The 21,604-nt window shown below is 40.2% G+C and overlaps 1 protein-coding gene across 2 annotated transcripts; it reads right to left on the bottom strand.

Annotated features, from left to right (window-relative positions):
- Positions 1 to 233: 233 nt before the first annotated feature.
- Positions 234 to 20,434, bottom strand: CNIH4 (cornichon family member 4; the record flags this gene model as incomplete). Of its 2 annotated transcripts, XM_079940883.1 has the most annotated exons (5): positions 20,312 to 20,434; positions 16,896 to 16,964; positions 10,745 to 10,857; positions 6,032 to 6,172; positions 234 to 2,727 (listed from the first exon to the last, which is right to left on the bottom strand). In XM_079940883.1, exons 1-5 carry the CDS (start codon positions 20,378 to 20,380, stop codon positions 2,700 to 2,702), a joined length of 420 nt encoding a protein of 139 aa, XP_079797009.1. In that variant the 5' UTR covers positions 20,381 to 20,434. The 2 variants fall into 2 exon arrangements, with proteins under 2 accessions (XP_079797009.1, XP_079797010.1); XM_079940884.1 differs by lacking the exon at positions 234 to 2,727 and having other exon boundaries at positions 6,032 to 6,125.
- Between the last annotated feature and the right edge of the window lie 1,170 nt (positions 20,435 to 21,604).

Genomic DNA, 21,604 nt, shown 5'->3' with positions numbered 1-21,604 from the left:
CCTCCAGGAGTGTACAGTCTAGTAGGAGAGATTAACTGCATACAAATAACCGTAACACCAGATAGAAAGTGGTAAGTGCCACAGAAGAAAAAGTTCCATGGGGAGCTTTCTTATCCCTCAAATTCAAAGTGAGCTCAGATGAGAGGAAGCAGATTTGGATTATTATTCCATTGTCATCTGTGTGGCATGAAAAGGTGGCTGTCAGGCTTTGATGAACCAAGCTGCACCTTAGATCTTTCTTCCTCGGCTCTCTCAGCTGAGTCCAGTGATTAGCAAGTGCACCTGCTAACCACTGAAGGGATGGAAGGAAAAGGTCAAAGGAAAATGACAGAATACACAGATAAAAATATTCTGCATCCAGGAGCATGCCATAGTAGTCTGCACTGGCTGGGCCCAGGGTACTACCTTCACAGATGGACAGGGACGAGAAGTGATAAGGGAGAGAACACTGGACTAGCCAGGAGGATTCCAGATGTCTAAGATGAAGTTAGACCAAATGATCTCTAAGGGTCTCTGCAACTCTCCAATCAGTTAAAAGCACAGAAGATTAATCTTTGGCATCTTAACCACAGCTTTTAAAGTCAGTGCTTTTTCCCTCTTTTCATAATTTGTAGAAGGGCCCCTAAAAAATCCAAACAAAAAACTAGAGTTACCCCCTTTCCTGCCTTTGATTACAGACAAGCAATACAAGAAAGGTGGTTTTGTTTTTAACCACTGTTAATGTTTCAGAAGTAAAGAGCTCCTGTCTTTCGTTATAAACAAGGCACCTTTCTGATCTGCTCAGCCTCACCAACAGACGTGCCTGATGGTATGTAAACTGACAGCCAGATGCTCTCAACTACACAGGTTTCTATTTTGGTTACTAAGAATACTTGTATATTCCAGACCTTGTAATAACCTATAATGGAATATAATCTGAAAAAAATAATTGAATCACTATGCTGTACATCTGAAACTAACACAATATTGTGAAAATTTCAATTTTTTAAAAAAAGAAGAATGAGAAGATAAAACATTTTGGTCAACAGTCCTCCACCACCTTTGAGCTTCCTGAAGTAGCTTGTTTATCTCTCAGTTCTAAGGATTTAAGTTCTCCAACAGCTTCATTGCTTTCAAAGCTTGAGCAGAACATTTAGAGGCACTGGAAGTTAGGGATAAAGTCAGAGTTAAGTGACTGTTTTTCTTTTTTTAAATAGAGGAAGGTGCCTAAGAAGGAAAGGGTAAGAGAGATGCATCAAACTAACTTCTATGTTACAGCTTCTTGGCTCTTTGCCTGGAAGAAAAACAAGATACCCCCAAGGAGCAATTTTTGAAGCTCGAAAGAGGCCAACAGAACCAAGTTTACTTTGCCTACCATTTCACCCTTCCTTTCACGTGTGGCCAGGGTATACCACCATCCTCAAAATGTGGGTCTATCCAAATAGGGAGTTTTGCTTAGTGCCTCTCCGGCTTCTGCCAAGGCTAGACCCAGTCCAGGGCCGAAAGGACATGCAACATTTGATATCTGGTGACCACACACCTTATGTGACTATGCAATTCTGCCTCAACAGAGTGAATAACCTCTTTGGACTCAGCCATGTTTTGCCTAAATGCCAGCGCCTAAGATGGCCACATTAAAACACAAACGAGCACTGAGAATGAACTGCTAGGTTCACTTCACCCAGCAAACAGAGCCCAAGAGGTTAAGTGCCCTCAACAACTGCAAGAATTGACAAATATACCTCCAAGGAATCAAGTCTGGTCGGATACTGCTATGTCCATGAAATGGACAGTGGTCAGCGCAGCAGGACAGGAGTGCTACGGTTAATCAGGCCCCAAACAGCGCTGACAGGCTCAGTTTCACCGACACCGAATGACTGGCTACTCCTGCTTCTGATCTGATGGGCATCTTCTACCAAATCACCTCTCCAAACCCATTAAAAAATATATCGGACAGATCAAATACAACTGGACCAATGAGAATGCAAAACCAAGACGCAGCAAGGGCCAGTGGGAGTATATGGGTTTGAGGGCGATTGTGGAGGCAGCGGCTTTTAAATGAAAGCTCTTGATAAAGTTTTGCTTTTTTGGTTTATTTTCCTTTCTATAAGCAGGAATTACATCGTATGTGTAATGGCTTATAAGGGTTCACAGATTCAGCAAAGAAATATTATTTTTTGAAATGTCATTTTCTGTTAACATTCTTGTGAAAAGACATTTGGCTTACAGCCCCATAAATCTGTAAACCATATTAAATACAGGAAGCTGCCGCAATATAGACAAAAGGGTAGTTTAGTTTCTTTCTTCCTTTGCCCAGACTAACAGTATCGCTTTGTACTCTGACTTCTCAGTAGACCTGAAGAGCCACTTTGCTCATCTATTACATTTTCCCTTTAAAGCGTGTCCTCTATTTCTTTGGCATGCAAGGCTGGAATGACAGTCCTATTCCTACATACAAATAACTATCTTCAACATACAGATGATGAAAAACACCTTCACATGTTGGGGGTGCAGGCTAAAGTTGAGAACCAGAAAGCTACAAAAACTCAATTCATGTTTTTTAAATACTTTATATGGTAAAAATACAGCAAAAATATTTTTTGTTCAAAGAGGAAAAAATATACTGCTATGGTCATGGTTCTAAGGATGATTTAAGTCGTCTCTGGCTCCTCAACTGTGCACTGTAGTGTGGGCTGACTTCAACTACGGCTTCTCCAGCTTCAGTCATTTATCAAAGCTAAAATCATACTGTGGAGAGAAGAAATTAATGTTACTAATGTTTCCTTAGGAATGTTCCTACAGAGTCTGGTCTGTCCAGACTTGCATCCCTAAGGCTCAGCAAGGAACACTCATTTAAGTAAAAAGCAAAAGCAATCATTTACACCTAAAGGAAAGAATATCTATATTAGGACATCAAAAGGCCCTAACGTTTTCACTAAAAGAAAAAAAAGAAAGAAAGAAAGAAAGAAAACCGGGGTAGAGGTGGCGGTAGGGAGCATAACCTAAAAGCACTGCTGGGCTCTAGCTTAGAGAAAACAAGCTGTGTCTAGGAAAAAACTTTAATTCTCCATGGAGATCTTTGCACATGTTGTTCCTGCCCCTGGAACCCCTCCTCTCATCCCCCATCAACCCAGTAACTTCCTCTCAGACTTCAGGATCCAGCAGGCTCCATCAGGCTCCGGCACGGCCTCTGGGAAGCCAGCCTCTCGGCCCAGGGCCGTTACCCTGCCTCTTCCTGCACACCTCAGCTCATACCCACTTTCATTCTCCAGGATGATACCCGCGTGCTGCAATCAGCAGGCTCCCAGCTTTGACACAGGGATTCTGCGCTGCTCCTTTTGTGTCACACGCAGTGCCTTACACAGTGTCTTTGACACATGGCGGTCACTCAGTAAATACTCTGTTAAAACCACCACACTTAACAAGAGTAAGAAGACTATCATTTTTTTACTGAAATCAGCCTTGCTATGCTGAGAGCAAATGACTAAAACACAGAAATACCCTTACACTACTAATGGTATAAGTGATGCGTTGTCCAAATTTAAACAAACTAAGGGTACACAGTGCACAGCACAAATTAATGGTAGTAACCAATATTTTTGAACACTTTGTTAGAGCTTACAAGAGGTCAGCACAAACCAAAGTGCTTTATGTGCATTATCTCATTTAATCCACATCACAAGCCCATAAGGCAGGTACTATTATTATCCCATTTTCAGATGAAGAAATTGAGGCACAGAGAGGATAAGAAACTTGCCCCAGGTCACACAGTGAGGGAGTGGTAGATTACACCAGGCTGGCACCTAACCAAACACCAAAGGCATAGATTCCACCAATCTCCAAAGAAGATGGGAATTTTTTCCTTTAATTCTATTTAACAAACGCTGAATGTCTGCTATGTGCAAGGCACCATACAAGTGGTAGCAGGCAATACAGAAGGAGCAGCATAAATCCCTACATTAGAAATCGGATGATTTAGAATAGTAAACACTTTTTAAAAACAGCAACCAAAGCTAAGAGAAAAGTGTTACAAGAACATCTGCGATTACTCTTCCATCCTGATCCCTTGAGCTACAAGGAACGCCAAGGGGGAAGGAAATAGCAACATGGCTAAAAATGACAAGCTGAGAAGGGAAGGGAAAAGAAAGAAAAAGAAAGGATGCATCCAGTGAGCAATGCAGCTACTCAGGCAAACCAGTTATACTGGTTGCCTATCTTTTATTTCATTGTAAAGAACCATACCTTAAACCTGCCCCAAAATTGCTTCCTGATTCCTCCAATCCCCAGTCTTCAGTCCATCTTCCCACTGCTTTAAATTCAACAACTGAGAGGTAAGAAACACTTGTCCATTTTTAAATCCTAAGACTTTGGGTCTTACTAAGCAAGATACTGCTCCCTAATCCTACATTTACACCCAGAAGTGTGACTACATTAGCTTTGCTCCCAGATGTCTCAAGAAGCTCATGTTATCAAGACCTAGGGGATGTCCACTCTAGTTTATTCTCCAAAGCATAAAACCTGGAGGGGAGAGAAGGATGAAGAAAGGATAACCACCTTGCTTTTTGTCTCCGACAAATAGAAGGGAACATATATGATGGTAAAGATACCTTCATATGGTTTGACTTTAAAAAGTAATAAAAATAAGAATAGGGCTTCCCTGGTGGCGCAGTGGTTGGGAGTCCGCCTGCCGATGCAGGGGACACGGGTTCGTGCCTCGGTCTGGGAAGATCCCACATGCCACAGAGCGGCTGGGCTCGTGAGCCATGGCCACTGAGCCTGCGCATCCGGAGCCTGTGCCCCACAAAGGGAGAGGCCACAACAGTGAGAGGCCCGCATACCACAAAAAAAAAATAATAAGAATAAGAATAGGTGTACCATTGTATTCTTCATGTTAAATTTTGCTCTTTATTCTCCATCTTTAATGCTAGGATTAAAAATTAAGCACGTTAGCAATGAGGTATGAGAACCAGAAATGTTATTAGTGTGGTTTTTCTGTCCTATTTTTTAAAATACAGAAAAGCAAATATGATAAATAGTCAAAAGGAAACCACCTAAACTCTAATTTCAATCTAATCTGTGTGTGGAATTAGCATAGCAAAAGGATTTAGGAAGCCTGCTTTTTCAGGCAGAGGCTAAAATGGCTCTGACTTCTAAGCTATTTCAGACAAAATAGCAGGTTTTTAAAACTCTTATCTTTGTACAGTTTCTAATTATTAGGACTTTTTTGAGTGACAGAAGTTTAGTTCAGTACAAGTTTTTTCCTACTTGTCTCATGCCCATGTGAAAATTAAAATTTACCTCAGAAAAAAACAGGAATGATACAATTAAGCTTGGATACAAAAGCTTGACTTTTAGCCTCTTAAAGGCTTAATCAAATCATACACACATGACAATTTTTTTCTCTTCTTTGCTGCACTCTATGGGTCTATAATGGGTAAAGGAAAAGGTGGCATGTTATCTCTAAAACTTAAGGTAATAAATATAAGTTTAAACAGGACTGCATGAGGCTTCCAGTGTCTGATAGCCAATCCTTCATATTAATTCTTACTTCCAATCTAACTGGAAGACTGATGAAATTTTACCCGAACAGACCACTTGCATCCCGGAGAAAAGGCATCACACCTAAATTCCTTAATGCCAAGAAAGATCAGCCCAACGTGGATATAAGTTGTTGAGAGCTGCTGCCAGTGCTCTGGTCCCCCGAAGACCCAGGAGTGGGAAACTCTCTGGGGGTACATATAGTAATGTTTATAACAGGCAGTGAGACCTCACAGCTGGATACCAGGGGAGCGAAAGAACAGCAAAGACAGTTTAAAGCATGTTGATAGCCTCAACAGCTAAGGAGTAACTAATAACACAGAGTAACTCTACTCCAGGTCAGACAGAATGGAATCCTGATTCAATGACATGACATAAAAAATCTACACAGCCACAAGAAATTCACATAATCCCCAAAAGCTCTGCAATGTTAATACAAAATCCTACGGTATAGTAATACCTCACCCGTCAAAAGCATATGGCATCCAGGAAAACGCCAGGACTGTAAACTCACCTATAAAGATACATGAAGAAACAGAGCAGGTGGAAACCAAGCTTGATCATGGCTTCTTTCATGTGTGACTTCAGCTGCCCTCGATTGTGTATTTCTGTTGGATCAAACACTCCCATGTTACCACTTGGCACCATAATGAACCTGGTAAATTAAAGGATGCACACACATTAGAAGGAAAATCAAATCATCAGCATAAATATTCAAAAATAAGTAAACCAGTAATAATCAACCTTCAAAAATGAACCAATCATAGCTGCCTTATATGACCAAATATGGACAAGGTATTATAATGATGTCACAGGCCATGCCTTAGTCTTCCTTTGAAAATACAATACTATTAATTTTAGGTGTAATTTCTGCCCTCTGAAACAAATACATTAACACTCTAGAGAAGGATATTTTATGCACCCTTTTACCCATCTTCTGTAGAAAACTACTGAATCGGTAATACCTATAGCTGTCTTCCATGAGACACAAGTGAAGGGGGCCCCAAAACCAAACCAACTTTATCAAGTTCTTAGAAACTTCTTTATCTACAAGGTTCTAACTTAATTAATGCAATTCTCTTCACCTTCACAACATCTCTGCAAGTTGTCTTTATGTTTAACACTTACATCTTTGTGTCAAACATAATTATTCCCATTTCACAGATGATACTAAAAAGAGAGATTCTATATCCCAAATAGAATCCTCATGTTTGGTGCTCCTGCTGATCAACAGATATGTCTCAATCTGCATGGTTAATAAACGGTACCTACTTGAAAAGAGCAATTTAAAGAAGGCAGAAATGATTTCGAATAAATGCTACTGTGGTAAAATAAAACTCTTCAGTTAAGACAGTAAATGGAGAGTTCAGATGCAAACGCAGTGCCTAACTTTACATGACACTTAAAAAGTACAGATTACATTTAATTAAAATATAAATTTTATTTTAAATTAATTTTTATGTAAATATTAAGTTAAATAATAATATTTTGACAAATAAGAGATGTACATTTTATAGTGATGGAGGTATGACCACAGTGAGGGAATGAGAACAGGGCTACAAAGACAATACGGAACCTAAAGGGCACAGTAAGCACACACCGAGTTCCATATCCAGACCAATTCAACTCAGTGCTCACACAGACTCAGACTCAAACTTAAAAAAAAATCTTCAAGATACTGTGTTTAACACGCTGTGGAGTCTTTGGGCCTCTTGAGATAACACATAACATTTCATATTTATTAAATACCACTGTGTATATAGTATTACATATGATAATCTTCTCTTTCTTCCCCAAATGATTCCTTTTACAAATAAGAAAATTGGGTTACTTTGAGAGGATCAGTGAGTTTAAGCGTCTAGGCTTCTGCATCCCAACTGTGCCATCTGCACAGCATGCATGTCCTAACCTAGCACTGATCATGACCTCTTCCTTCTCGCACGTCCAAGCTTCTCTAGTCCAACTTTGGGTTCCTCACTCTCGCCACACGTTTGGTTTCTCAATTATGACTTCTTTGAAATGCAAATGGCTCTCTGAGTTTCACAAATCTAAATTCTCCCCCCAATCCTAGTAGCCCATCTATGGCTGAATAAACGGTATACATGGTATTTACAAATGAATATCTGGATAGCATCTCAACTCAATACCTATTTTCCTCGATTTACAATGGTATTATATCATGATAAACCCACCAAAAATTGAAAATGCAATTAACACACCTAACCTACCGAACATCACAGCTTAGCCTAGCCTACCTTAAACATGCTCAGAACACTTACATTAGCCTACAGTTGGGCAAAATCGTCTAATACAAAGCCTATTTTATAACATTACAAGAAAGTTTCGTACCGCATATCGCTAGTCCAGAAACAGATCAAAATTCAAAATTCGAAATACGGTTTATACTGAAATGTGTATCATTTTCACACCATCATGAAGTCGAAAAATCAAAAGTCAAACTATTGTAAATCGAGGACCATCTGTAGTCTCAAAGAGTCTTATCCTTCTCTGACTGCTAGCTTATCTAACAGGAGTGTCACCACTTCCTCAGTAGTCCTTAAAAACTTTCTCTTACTCAATTCTGACTTCTCTCTTCATCTTTCATAGGCAATAGGTTAAACTCTTGTCCATTCTTCCTTCCTATCACCACTTATATAGCCCTATCTTGTTGTTTGTTTTTTTTTCGGTACGCAGGCCTCTCACTGTTGTGGCCTCTCACGTTGCGGAGCACAGGCTCCAGACGCGCAGGCTCAGCAGCCATGGCTCGTGGGCCGAGCCGCTCCATGGCATGTGGGATCTTCCTGGACCGGGGCACGAACCCATGTCCCCTGCATCGGCAGGCGGACTCTCAACCACTGCGCCACCAGGGAAGCCCTAGCCCTATCTTTTTCATTCCCACTATCACAACTCTATTCCAGTACTATATTATCTCACCCCCGTCTCTGAACTGGTTTCCCTACCTCCTGCCTCTTTTCCATCCAATCAATACTATATAATCCTTCCAGAAAAATCTTCCCAAAGCATAATTTATATCATGTCAACTTAGCTAATCAAAAACATATGCAGCAAATGTATAAAATAAGCTACAAGGATATACTGTACAACACAGAATATAACCAATATTCTATAATAGCTATAAATGGAGTATAACCTCTAAAAATTGTGAATCACCATACTGTACACCTGTAACATATAATATTGTACATGAACTATAATTCAATAAAAAAGAAATTAATTAAAAACATATAGAGCGCTCTGTGACAGCCTGGAGGGGTGGGATAGGGAGGGTGGGAGGGAGGGAGACGCAAGAGGGAAGAGATATGGGAACATATGTATATGTATAACTGATTCACTTTGTTATAAAGCAGAAACTAACACACCATTGTAAAGTAATTATACCCCAATAAAGATGTTAAAAAAAAAAAAAACATATAGAGCAAGAAAGATATATGAATGGCTAATAAGCACATTAAAAAGTACTCAACATCATTAGTCACTAGGGAATGTAAATCGAAACCACAATGAGATACCACTTCACATTCAATAAGACAGCTAAAATAAAAAAGACACAACAAAAAGTGTTGGCAGGGATGTGGAGAAACTGTAACCTTCATACACAGTTGGTGGAAACGTAAAATAGTGCAGCTGCTTTTGAACACTCAGGTAGTTCCTCAAAAGGTCAAACCATAGAGTTATACCATATGACCCAGCAATTCCACTCCTAAAAGAAATGAAAATATATGTCCACACAAAAATATGCACATGAACGTGAAAGGATGCTCTACATCACTAATCATTAGAGAAATGCAAAGCAAAACTACAATGAGATATTACCTCACACTGGTCAGAATGGCCTTCATCAAAAAATCTACGAACAATAAATGCTGGAGAGGGTGTGGAGAAAAGGGAACCCTCTTGCACTGTTGATGGGAATGTAAATTGATACAGCCACTATGGAGAACAGTATGGAGGTTCCTTAAAAGACTAAAAATAGAACTACGATATGACCCAGCAATCCCACCACTGGGCATATACCCTGAGAAAACCATAATTCAGAAAGAGTCATGTACCACAATGTTCATTGCAGCTCTATTTACAATAGCCAGGACATGTAAGCAACCTAAGTGTCCATCAACAGATGAATGGATAAAGAAGATGTGGCACATACATACAATGGAATATTACTCAACCATAAAAAGAAACGAAATTGAGTTATTTGTAGTGAGGCGGATGGACCTAGAGTCTGTCATACAGAGTAAAGTAAGTCAGAAAGAGAAAAACAAATACCATATGCTAACACATATATATGGAATCTTAACAAAGAAAAAAATTCCCTGGGCAGGGACAGGGGCAGGACAGGAATAAAGATGCAGACGTAGAGAATGGACTTGAGGACATGGGGAGGGGGAAGGGTAAGCTGGGATGAAGTGAGAGAGTGGCACTGACATATATACACTACCAAATGTAAAATAGATAGCTAGTGAGAAGCAGCTGCATAGCACAGGGAGATGAGCTGGGTGCTTTGTGTCCACCTAGAGGGGTGGGATAGGGAGGGTGGGAGGGAGACGCAGGAGGGAGTAGATATGGGGATATATGTATATGTATGGCTGATTCACTTTGTTATAAAGCAGAAACTAACACACCATTGTAGAGCAATTATACTCCAATAAAGATGTTAATAATAAAAAAAAGACACGATCACATTGCATTTTGGTAAATTAAAAGAATAATTTTAATGAAAAAAAATATGCACGTGAATGTTCATAGAATTATTTATAATAGGCAAAAAGTGGAAACTCAAATGCCCATTAATTGCAAACGGATAAACAAAATGTAGTATTGCCATACAATGGAATATTATTCCACAATAAAAAGGAATAAAGTACTGATACATGACACGGCATGGATGAACCCTGAAAATATTATGCTAAGTGAAAGAAGCCATAAAAGATCACATATTGATCTCTTTTAAATGATATGTCTGTCCAGAACAGGTTATTTTACAAAGACAGAAAGGAGACTAGCAGTTGCCTAGAGCTGGGGGAGGGGAGTGACTTCTAAAGGACATAGGGCTTCTTTTGGGGGTGATGAAAATGTTCTTAAATACGTTGTGGTGATGGTTGCTTACATCTATAAATATACCAAAAACATATTGGATAGTATAGTTTAAATGGGTGAACTTTATGCTACCAGTACTCATATGTATAAATAAACAAACTGTACTCACCGATATATATTCCAAGTGGCAACAGGCAAGTTGAGAAGGAAGATGAACCAGTGCAATGAAATGAGCATTAATACAGTGACAATAGTATGGCCAACCAATTCTGGAATTACCCACTGCAAGGGAAGAACACAGTATTACATCTCACTGCTGTGTCCTTCCGGAATGTACATGTTACTTGAAATTAAATCAAAGAAAGTACAGAGAATTTCCAAGCTAGCGTTTCAAGATTATTTTTAGGCTCGGATATCCCAGATTTGCATACTGCTCACTGCTTACCCAGTGCAAATAAATCAGGACACAGCTTAAAAATGATGCACTTAGTCTTTAATTACATTTTACCCTAAGCAAAGATTCAGATTCATTCTCTAAGCAGGTACAAATGACAACTAGAGAAAAAATAGAGTATTATTTACTTTCTATTCCAATATCTGTGCTAAAGCCTCTTACTCTAATTTGGGATGGTTTATATCCACATACATGCTGCCTTTCAGGTCAGAATACCGATCCTAAACATTTCCAAGCTCCAGAACCCTGAGGGAAATCATCTCACATCCACCAAAAAAAAAAAGTACTTTAACAGCTTACAATATCAGCTCAAAGTTAAACAAATATGATAATGGACCAGGATAACAGAATCCCAGACTATTGGCTTTATAGCACCCAGTGCCCTTATCTATGTTCTTTGTTTATTGTGCAATATTATAGTTCTCATATATCAACAGCTATTGTGGCAGGTTCTCAATTCACCAATAGTTTTCCTCTCCTATGAGTAGAGATTTTTCTTTTAATGGAAGTTAATAGCTAGTATTTATTGAGCCACAAACTGGCACTCCCAACTTATAGAAATGAGGAAAATAAAATTCAAGAGAGATTAAGTAACTTGCCCAAGGTCACACAGCTACTTAGTGGCAGAGCTATATAACAGAAGCCCAGACACACTGGTCCCAGGTCTCTTGCATTTAGATTTCAGATACATTTTTTTCTTTTTTCCTGGGGGGGACGGTGTCACTCTGCGACGGCTGCAGGATCTTATTTCCCCAACCAGGGAATGAACCCATGCCCTGGGCAGTGAAAGCACGGAGTCCTAACCACTGGACCACCAGGAAATTCCCTTAGATACGTTTTTTTTTTTTTTTTTTTGGCTGCATTGGGTCTTTGTTGCTGCGCGTGGGCTTTCTCTAGTTGCGGCGAGCAGGGGCTACTCTTCGTTGCAGTGCACGGGCTTCTCATTGGGGTGGCTTCTCTTGTTGCAGAGCACAGGCTCTAGGCTTCAGTAGTTGTGGCTCACGGGCTCTAGCGCTCAGACTCAGTAGTTGTGGTGCATGGGCTTAGTTGCTCTGCAGCATGTGGGATCTTCCCAGACAAGGGCTCAAACCCATGTCCCCTGCATTGGCAGATGGATTCTCTGCACCACCAGGGATATCCCACTTTTTCTTAATAAACAAAGAAGAAGGGCCTTAAACCTAATTTGCAATCAACCAAAATATTTTTAAGTATGTAAATGCATTTTTAAAGTGTAACCAATTTAACATAATGCTAATATGTGTAAGCTGCAAAATCAGATAAACCTGGAGTAAAACTCATGCTCTATCCTATTTATTAGCTGTGCAATTTTAGGAAGTTATCTACCCTCTCTAAATCATGACTTTCTCATCTGTAAAATGGAGATAATACTTACACCTCATGAGGTTGTTTCAGAGAATTAGACAAAATAATGTATGTAAGCCACACACAAAGTAAGCACTCAATTCACATTCCCACCAGCAGTGCAAGAGTGTTCCCTTTTCTCCACACCCTCTCCAGCATTTATTGTTTCTAGATTTTTTAATGATGGCCATTCTGATACTTATCTTCTGAAAGATAGATCAGTGGAACAGGATAGAAAGCCCAGAGACAAACCCACGCACATATGGTCACCTTATCTTTGGTAAACGAGGCAGGAATGTACAGTGGAGAAAGGACAGCCTCTTCAATAAGTGGTGCTGGGAAAACTGGACAGGTACATGTAAAAGTATGAGATTAGATCACTCCCTAACACCATACACAAAAATAAGCTCAAAATGGATTAAAGACCTAAATGTAAGGCCAGACACTATCAAATTCTTAGAGGAAAACATAGGCAGAACACTCTGTGACATAAATCACAGCGAGATCCTTTTTGACCCACCTCCTAGAGAAATGGAAATAAAAACAAAAATAAACAAATGGGACCTAATGAAACTTCAAAGCTTTTGCACAGCAGAGGAAACCATAAACAAGACCAAAAGACAACCCTCAGAATGGGAACAAGTATTTGCAAATGAAGCAACTGACAAAGGATTAATCTCTAAAATTTATAAGCAGCTCATGCAGCTCAATATCAAAAAAACAAACAACCCAATCCAAAAATGGGCAGAAGACCTAAATAGACATTTCTCCAAAGAAGATATACAGACTGCCAACAAACACATGAAAGAATGCTCAACATCATTAATCATTAGAGAAATGCAAATCAAAACTACAATGAGATATCATCAGAAGTGAGAGAGTGGCATGGACATATATATACTACCAAACGTAAAATAGATAGCTAGTGGGGGACAGCCGCATAGCACAGGGAGATCAGCTCGGTGCTTTGTGACCACCTAGAGGGGTGGGATAGGGAGGGTGGGATAGGGAGGGTGGGAGGGAGGGAGACGCAAGAGGGAAGAGATATGGGAGCATATGTATATGTATAACTGATTCACTTTGTTATAAAGCAGAAACTAACACACCATTGTAAAGCAATTATACTCCAATAAAGATGTAAAAAAAAAAAAAAGTAAGCCCTCAATAAATGTTAGCTGATGTTACTACTACTCCCCTCCATGCTATCAGACCCACATAGAAGTAGCTTTCAAACTTTGGATTTCTTACTGTGGGCTGCATTTTGGTTTACATAAACAAAAACCTAAAACAAACGTTTCAGGAAGCGGTACTTGACCTTATTATACTTGGATACTAACTTTCTACCAAGCCCTCTGTTCTCTTTCTCTTCCCTCCTTAATAATGTGTTCTTCCCCTAACTTAGGGGTAAGAAGCTCTAGGCTTATTTCACCCAGGCAGGAGTTTGAAAGATTCTTCTCTGGAGTAACTTAATGGCACAAGAGAAAACACCTACAAAAAAACTGCTATTTCAGGTACCCCCAAAAAAGGTAGACACCAACTACCCTCAGTGAAGTCTTACCTACCAGTCAGTCAACAGCCTGGACCACCCAATGAGCTTCCAATGAGTATTTTCGTGCCTTACCCTAAAGTATGACTAGATAGCCATGTATCAGAAATTGAGGAAAGCCCTCAATATGAAAGAAGGGGGAAAAACAAAGAGAAAGGAACTTGGAAAAAAACAGATATAATGTAGGAAGCAGAAGGAAATTTCAAAACTACTATAATCAATATCCTTGAGAACAAAGAGAGTCAAGCATGAACCAAGAGAACAAAAAGCTCTTAGAAATTAAAAATTTGACATAAATGATATACATACAAGAAAATTCAGAAGATAAAACAGAGGAAATCTTAAAACAAGAAGGTAGAAAAAAGACAAAGGGACAAAAATAAGAAAAAGAAGAACTGGGAGATCAATCCAGCAGATAAATTATCCAGCAAATCCAAGTTACTGAAAGAGAAGAGAGAAAATAGAAGGGGAAGACATTATCAAAGAAAGAAGTAGAAGAAAATTTCCCAGATTCAAAGAACCTCTCAGATGCCCAAAACAATGAGTGAAAAAGGCCTAAACAAAGGTATACCACTGCAAAATTCCCAAACACCAAGGATTACCATAAATAAACCCAACCAAGGATAAAGGTTAAGATTCTAAAACTTCTGGAGAGGATGGAGGTAGGGGTGGGAGGAGAGGGAAGAGAGAGATCCCATCAAGACGATAAGAAATAAAAATGGCACCAGACTTCCCAACTTGAACAACACTAGAAGTTAAAAGACCTTGACCAAGCAAACTCTGAAAAAAAAACTTTTCTAACCTAGAATTCTACACTCAGAGAACCTATCAATCAAGGGAAAGGATAAGACATTTTCAAACATGCAAGTTCTCAAAATTTAATTCCCATGTACCAAATCTCAAGAAGCTACTCCAGCAAAACGAGGTAGTAAGCCAAGAGAAAGGAAGACATGATTTCCAAGAATCAGGGGATCCAACCAGGAGTCCCAGGATGCAGGCTGTGAAACAGGCCTAAAGAGCAACCAGTCCAGACTATAGCAAGAGGATGTAGGTCTTGAGGGGAAATGTCACCTAGAAAAAAACAACTGACAGATTATTTTAGCATGTTTGAAACATGCAGAAAATAGTACTGAATGGCTTTAAAAGATGTTATCTGAAAAGACAAAGCTATGCAGAAAAAAAAATTGGAAAGAAAAATATGATCACTGTCTACCATAAGGCTCGGCAATAAAAAATGTTTATATAATATAATAGTATATCATAATGATATAAACATTGAATATAAACTTAAAAAGAAAATGGAAAAATAGGAGAGATGTTTAGAAGGGGGTACCTAAGAACTAAATCTGTCATATTGACTCAGAAGTCAATAGGTAATATGTAAAACTGATAAATCAAGAAATAGTGGGAGGGACTTCCCTGCTGGCGCAGTGGTTAAGAATCTGCTTGCCAATGCAGGGGACATGGGTTCAAGTTCTGGTCCAGGAAGATCCCACATGCCGCGGAGCAACTAAGCCCGTGTGCCACAACTACTGAGCCTGCACTTTAGAGCCCGTGAGCCACAACTACTGAGCCCACGTGCCACAACTACTGAAGCCCGCATGCCTAGAGCCCGTGCTCCGCAACGAGAAGCCACCGCAATGACAAGCCCGTGCACCGCAACGAAGAGTAGCCCCCACTTGCCACAACTAGAGAAAGTCCACACACAGCAACGAAGACCCAACACAGCCATAAATAAATAAATAAATAAAAAGAAATTTATAAAAAAGAAATAGTGGGAGTTCTCTGGTGGCCTACTGGTTACGATTCTGGGCATTCACTGCCGTGGTCTGGGTTCAATCCCTGGTTGGGGAACTTAGATCCTGCAAGCCACGCACCACGGCCAAAAAAAATGAAAAAGAAATAGTAGTGCAAGCACATAGAGAAATATGAATATAAGTATCAGAAAAAAATTAACAGCTCAAGTGTTGAAATCAGTTGCCCCTAAGAAGCAAGACAGATAGGATTTAAAAGGGTCAGGAAGGAACTGCTGTTTTTCACTACAAGCTTTGTAGTACCTCTGACTTTAGTTGTATGCAAGTATAACTTTCACAAAAACAAAAATAAACGTTAAAAAAACTACTTAACTTCAAACTGAAGGAGTAACTTTCTCAATAGAAGAATCCAGGTAACCTTTTTTTGTGTGTTTATTTGTATTTTTGTAAAAGAAAACCCACAAAATACCCACCTAAAATAGTGAGTAAGCAAGAAATATAAAAAGAAATACAATCCATCTGAAAAAATATATATATTATTAGATGGATCTATCTATCAGTATAAAATCATTCTTCTAAAGATGAGGAGGCCTAATCAACCATACTTCAATTTTTTAAAAAAGCAGAGGGCCCTGCCTGGCACACAGCAGGAATTTAATTTGTTTAAAATTAATTAAATTTCAATTTTTAAAAAATTAAAAATAAAGATGAGGAGGCCTGAAACTAATGCAATGTTACGTGTCAATTATATCTCAAGAAAAAAAAAGAACTCTGAAAGCATAGCAGATAAACAAAATCTTTTATTTAAATCTATCACTGTATTAAACCATGTTCTGGACAATTGCGAAGGAAGGGAGGGAGGGAGAGAAGGAGGGAGGGAGAGAAGGAGGAAGGAAGGAAGGAGAGGAGAGGAGGAATATAATTTACTAGAAATTTAATTTAAATTTAATGGCCTTAAAACAAATCAACTAATTCCATTTCTCAAGGAGCCACAAAAAGGTCCTCTTTCCAGAGTAAAGAAACAAAATTTCAAGTTAGGTCTTCTGGTATAGTTTCATGATCTAAAAATATTGCAAAGCACAGTAGTTCCACAAACATTCCGATGAATATCAAATACACATATGCTGACTATCTGTAATTATCTTTAACACAGAAAATGGAGAACTGCCTTCAATGCCAGAAAATGAGGAAAGAGATGTCTTACCTTGTTTAATTTTGAGCAACATGATCTAGCATTAATGTAATCACATTCTAAATCAGACAATGTAATTATCTGACAATCAAGATAAGGAATTATTAGACTTCTTTTATAACAACTATTTAAGTTTCAGAAAGCAATCACAGTTGCAAAGCAGAATTGGATTTTTGACTTGAAAAGATTAAGTTATTTCCTTAAAGTTCATTTATTAGACAACTAAATTTTCTCATTTATGTTCCTTCAGCAAGTGATTTTCACAAAATAATCCTCTTATTATGCACAATTCTAATGTGACCCATACCAGAACATTCAAGCTGGATTCCTCAAATGTCAAACAGTGGCCAAAAGAAATGGAAAATATGACCTATATAAACAGTTTAAATGTTATAAACCTGAATTCCCAATAGTAGAAAAAGTGTTTATTTATGATATATCCATAAAATGTCTTTGAAGAATTAAGATATGAAAAAAAAAGGATACAAAACTATAAACTCAGCTTGGTCATATGTTAGCAGTGGTTATGTCTTGAAAGTTGGATTACAGATGGTTTGTTTTCCCAATAGTTTTCTCTATAATCAAACTTTCCACTTACGTATATTATACTGGACTTAAACAAAAAGTGGGTTTTAGTACAAAATATAAACTTACAAATAAAAATGTGAGGGACAGATAGACATAAAAAGTCTTCAATTGAATGTGTGGTATTTACTTTAAAATGCACCCCCAGCCTCCCCACAATAGTTGGGAAAAAAATGAAAAAGAACGGCAAAATGTTGAAAATCACTGAAGGTGAGCAATAGAAACATGGGGTTTATTACACTACTCTCTCTACCTTTATGTTCGAAAATGTCCAATAAAATAGGTAAAAAGAAATGTTCTCAACTAAATTCTATACTTTTCCATATGGATAGTCCCCCTATCACCTCAACCCAGTCAAAGCCAAAAGCATCACTTTCTCCACAAATAGTTCCACCTCCAGTTTATTTCTGTCAATGACACAAGCATCATTTGCCCAGGCTCAAAATATGGAAAGTTATTTCTACCTTCTGTTTCATATCTCAGAATCAATCATTACCAGGTCCTATCAATCATTTCTTTTTAACACCACTCACGTTAATTCCTCTTTCACCTGTCCACAATTAGTATCCCATTCCAGATCCAAATGAACCCATTCCCTAATGGTTTCTTACCTTCCAATCTTTCCTGTTTCCAACCCACTCTACAGACTTATCTTCATAATACACCACTTTGTTTACGTCAAAAATTTTCAATGGCTCCCTATCGCCTAGAGGCTAAAAATGAAAGCCCTCCTCTCCTTAACATTCAAACCCTCCAAAATCTAATCTAATCTGGCCTTTCCAAACCTGACCTGCTGCCGCCAAAATCAACCTTGTGCTCCAGATGGCCTATTCCTCCATTACCCAGAAATGCCATGAACACACCTTTCTCTTCACCTTTGCTCTTGCCTGTATCTGATTTTAAATATCCACCCCTTTCCTTCTCTGCAGGTTTCTTTATTGGTTCAAAGTCCAGAAAAACTCTTATCCCTACAGAATGTATACCCGATGATTTTCCACCTCTTGGCTCTAATATTAAGCTAGTACAACTATCCCAAAATACAATAATACAATATGCTGAATTTCATCAAAACACATCCTGAATGTACCTTAATATCTAAGTCCAACACTCCACCTAACATGTTTCTATGTACATAAACTGGTATAAGCCAAGGCTTTTTTTATTTTTTGGCTGTGCCGCCCAGCTTGCAGAATCTTAGTTCCCTGACCGGGGATGGAACCCGGGGCCCCGCTGCAGTGAGCGCACCAAGTCCTAACCACTGGACCGTCAGGAAATCCCCTAGCCAACGCTATTTTAAATTATCAAGACTAGTTTTCCAAACTGCAGTAAGATAAATCCAAGTCTCACTACTCTGAACTTAAGCTCCTGTTCCTTATGCCACAAGAGAGATGTAGGTCATCAAAACTTCCTAAGTGATGCTGCCCTTTCAGTCAGCTCGCCAAGCCTAATAAAATTCAGGGTTCTCCTCGTCAGAAATCATCAGTTAAAGTAAAAACTGCTGTTCAATGTGTGGTAGGGAGGGAAGGCAGAGCAATATTTACTAAACATTGGCCATGGGGTAGGCATTGTGCTGCTAGGTGCTTAACACGCCCTCATTGTGCACATACCTATCTGGGAAGTAAACATTTTCCCCCATTTTAAAGATAAGAAAACTGAGGCTTAGAGAGGTGAAATAATGTGCATAGCAAATAACTAGCTGAGCAAGGAGTCCTGATTCCAAGTTTTGTCCCTTCCCACTTCAACAAGTTGCCAGGCCACAACAAAGTATGAAGCCACACTGAAAACATACTCTGTACAACCATCCTAAAGCCAGAATGCTCTGGCAAACAAACAGTTTAATTCTGTCAGAAAGGGACACATGTAATTTCCAAGGGAAAAAAATACAATGCAGAGCTTCTCATGTTTTTTCTTCGCTTACATTTAATTACTTAAAATTGGATTGTGCGTTGCATCGTTGGGTGACAACTAAGACTAGAAGCTCCCTCGAGAGTAGAGTTGTAGCCCACACGCCTTCTAGAGTGCTAGGTTCAACGACCATTTATTGGCCTGGAAAATACAGTATGAATACCGTAGCAGGAACAGCGATACAAAATACGGAAGTTTTAGACATGGGTCGACCGAAATAATCAGCTGCAGCTGGTTTCTAAAACAAACCCTTCCCAACACTCCCTACAAAAAGGCATCGCGAAGGAAACACTTCACCCGTTTTTGAAATGAATCAACTCCTGGATGTGAAAGGTCGCTACAAGTTCCAACACCCGCGAGAACAAAGGGGAGGGCAGCGGGGGTGTTGCCCAGAGAATGACAAGAGGCGCCAAATCGCCTCCGCCGAGCTCAGCGCGGGACAGTCCACTAGCGACCACCCCTGGGACGTGAGCCGTCGTTCTCGGGACCCCCAGCATCCGGCGAAGGGCCCGGCCTAAGGGAGCTGCAAGAAAAACCACAACCCTGATATCTCCAGGACCCAAAAGGAGGAAAACCGCAACCCCTCTCTCCTGAGGACCACAAGGGGAGGCCAAGTGCCAGCCCCCGCGCAGGGCAGAGCGGGTCCGGGCGTCACAGGGGCGAGCTGTGGCGGGCAGGCCGGGCCGGGGCGCTTCAAGAGAAAGGCCCGCTCGGACCCCCGGGTGAGGGGCGAAGTTGGGCAGCCGGGGTCCTCCTCCCGCCCGGGCTCGCCATATCGGTCTGGCGGGCCGGGCCAGCGCCCAGGGTACCCGCCCCGGCCGCCGGCCGCCTGCCTTGCTCCCTCGCACCTGCCCTGGCCCCCACCCAGGCCCACCCCCAGCCTACTCCCTCGGGTGGAGGGCCCCAGGTCGGCCTCCGCCCGCCTCAGGCAAGGATACGAAGTACACTGAGAGGAAGATAAGCGCGCAACAGTCAAGGAGAGAGAAGACGAACACCGCCGCCTCCATTCTACTCCGCCACCGCCGCGCCGCTCCTTCCGTCAAACTGGCTGTGGTGCCCGGACCAGCCCCGCCCCGCCCCCTGATAGGCCCTTACCCCTGCTTGTTGGAGCAACACAGTCCACTCCGCCGGGACGCGGCATGCCGGGAGTTGTAGTCTTTTCTTTTTCCAAAAAACTCTACCGCCGTGAGTCTGATGCATGCTGGGAAATGTAGTTCAGTAGTACGAATACCTATCAAAGCGGTGGGCCGGGTCTCTATCCTAAATCTGATTATTTCCAAAAATGTGACAAGCAATTAGTCAACGAGTATTTACTGATCGCTTGTAATCTTCTGGATACGCAGTAGAACTTCTTTGCCATGTGCTAAATTTTCTTTCGATTCCGCACTGGACCCACTGGATCCCTGACTTGGGAATGGTAAGAGGTTTTCAAGCCACTCCACGCGGCTTCTGGGATCTTAGTTGTGGCTCACGGGCTTAGTTGCTCTGAGGCATGTGGGATCTTCCCGGCAGGGATCGAACCTGTGTCCCCTGCATTGGCAGGTGTATTCTTAACCACTGCACCACCAGGGAAGTCCATTATCCCTCTGTTCTTGCACGTTGTCTACTTTTTCCAGTAGTTCCTTAGCTTATTAATCATAGTTGTTTTAAATTCATAGTCTGATAATTATAACATGCCTGCCACAACTGAGTCTGGATCTGGTTCTTGCTCTGTCTCTTCAGACTGTGTTTTTTTGCCTGTTAGTATGCTTTGTACTAGAGCCATCTGATGGAAAAAACCAAATGAACCTTTTGGACGACCCAATGCATCTTTCTCCATCCTTATCCCCTTGCTTTTTTTTCCCTCTAATTTTATAACATATAATTGATATATAACATTGTGTAAGTTTAAGGTTTACAGTGTGATGATTTGATGCACATATATACAGCAACATAATTACCACAATAAGGTTAGTGAACACATCCTTTGCTTCACATAATTACCATTTTGTTGTTGTTATAGTGAGAACATTAAAGCTCTAATGTCATAGCAACCATGCCTTTACTTTTCATCAATATGTGTTTTTATATTGAAAGTGGGTTTCTTGTAGATGATATATAGTTGGGTTGTATTTTTTGGGAATTCCCTGGTGGTCCAGTGGTTAGGACCCTGCGCTTTCGCTGCTGAGGGCATGGGTTCAATCCCTGGTCGGGGAACTAAAATCCCACAAGCTGTGCTTTGCGGCCAAAAA

Source organism: Stenella coeruleoalba (genome assembly GCF_951394435.1).
Source record: "Stenella coeruleoalba genome assembly, chromosome: 1".
Lineage (NCBI taxonomy): Eukaryota > Metazoa > Chordata > Mammalia > Artiodactyla > Delphinidae > Stenella > Stenella coeruleoalba.
Note: the sequence above shows the minus strand (reverse complement) of the source record. Positions and strands in the feature narration are given on the sequence as shown.